Below are 1593 nucleotides of genomic sequence, written 5' to 3'. Positions count from 1 at the left end.
CCCCCCCCCCCCGGAAAAGTACTCCCTCTTTTTTTCCTCACACACAGAGTCCTTTGATGCAAACAAAACTTGGATGAAGGTTTGCCCAAAAGGGATATGATGATCTGAATAATCAATAGTAAGCATGCCAAGACAAAAATAATCTCCTTTGTATTTCTCTTCTGTTCCTATCTTCCCACTCTCAACCTCACCCTTCTCAAAAATCTTTTTCTGGATGTTCTCATTTCATTTCCCCCTTTGTCTTCTTTTCCTGCTTTCATTTCTTTTCTTTATCTTATTTTCCTTTTCTATTATTTTTTACACTACCTCTTGATCCCCTCTGTTTCTCTCGATCTGTCCCTTCCTGTCTCTAGTTGTTACAGGTTGCCATGCAGAAACCCCAGACGCATGTGCCAGGATGGATTTTACTACAGCCGCCTAGTGTGTCAATGTATCCCCAACCACCTGAGGTCTGAGTGGAATTAAGAAACCAAAGGCAGGAGCAGGACTGCACACCTCCCATTTATTGGGCTGTTTAGTCTGGAAACAAAAGGTCAGAAAGGTGAGAATGTCTCTAGTCAAAAGGGCAGGAAGTGGACCTACATATTTACATGTGATGACTTACAACAGACTGCAAGTACCACTGCAAGAAGCAGTGTTGCTTCTCTATCAACAAAAGGAGGATTAGAGCGCTTCCCTGATCAAAAAGACCAAAGCAGCCGGCCACACAGAGTGAAAAGCAGTCAAAAGGAGCCCAATGTGGAGAGGCATCTGACTCTCTGGGACTGTTGTCTTCTTAACATTGTTTAGAACATGATCCCAGCTGGAAACAACCGATTAAACCCAGAGACTAGCTAAAAGTACAACAGTGAACATGGACCAATCAGACTGAGCCAGCATTCATCCTTGCGACGTGTTCGAGCAAGAAAGCCAGCCACCAACCTGCAGTAGAGGCACCGCTCACACTTGCGTGAAATGGAAAGTGGAATAAGATAATAACAGAGTAGACTCTGTGCTTTTTGAAAAAATAAAAAAAGCTTCAGCCAACTTCAAACTTTGGCATCCCTGAGAGACGAGATACTTGAGGGGCTGAGGGAAATACTTGGGATGCGACTGAACGGTCCCTGGGGCCTTATAGTCATACTTTACTTTGAAGAAAGGGTTTTGTTTTTTTTAATTAGACTGATGATAAAACTGTATTTTATATGAAAAAAAGCTCTAGTGCTGTTTCAGTAGAGGTTACATACCAGACCCTGTTAAATCAAATGATAACTGAAACACTCCCAACTGTTATTATATTTACCAGTTAATACTTGCCTCTACTGCAGCGCTGCTTTTTGAAGATTTCTCTCATGCATGGTTGAATCCAGTCGTGACTGAAGTTAACATTTGGGTACAGTTCTGGGTGTTCTACTAATTTAACTTCACATGCTCCAAATAATGTTATTTGTACATATTTAAATTTTGTCATATTTAAAAAAGTGATTTGTAACATTCTGTATTTAAGTCACTCATAACTAAATATTGTTGTAGAACAAAGCAATTTACATGTCTTTTTACTTTTTTCTACCCTGCAAAATATTCTTTCTAATAGGTTATTTTGACACATAGAAT

General features: G+C 40.0%; 1 protein-coding gene across 2 annotated transcripts in view; it reads left to right on the top strand.

Annotated features, from left to right (window-relative positions):
- The window catches only part of LOC102289077 (vascular endothelial growth factor C), a 10689-nt gene extending 10008 nt beyond the window's left edge, over positions 1–681 (top strand). For both annotated transcript variants that reach the window (XM_042214585.1, XM_005948381.3), the window contains exon 7: positions 354–681. In XM_042214585.1, coding sequence (XP_042070519.1) covers positions 354–465 — 112 coding nt within the window. In that variant the 3' untranslated portion in view covers positions 466–681. The remainder of the gene's footprint in view (positions 1–353) is intronic.
- The last annotated feature ends 912 nt before the right edge of the window (positions 682–1593 follow it).

Source organism: Haplochromis burtoni, unplaced genomic scaffold (assembly GCF_018398535.1).
Source record: "Haplochromis burtoni strain Fernald_Lab_line unplaced genomic scaffold, NCSU_Asbu1 Contig_590, whole genome shotgun sequence".
Lineage (NCBI taxonomy): Eukaryota > Metazoa > Chordata > Actinopteri > Cichliformes > Cichlidae > Haplochromis > Haplochromis burtoni.
This window is presented reverse-complemented; position numbering and strand designations above follow the sequence as displayed.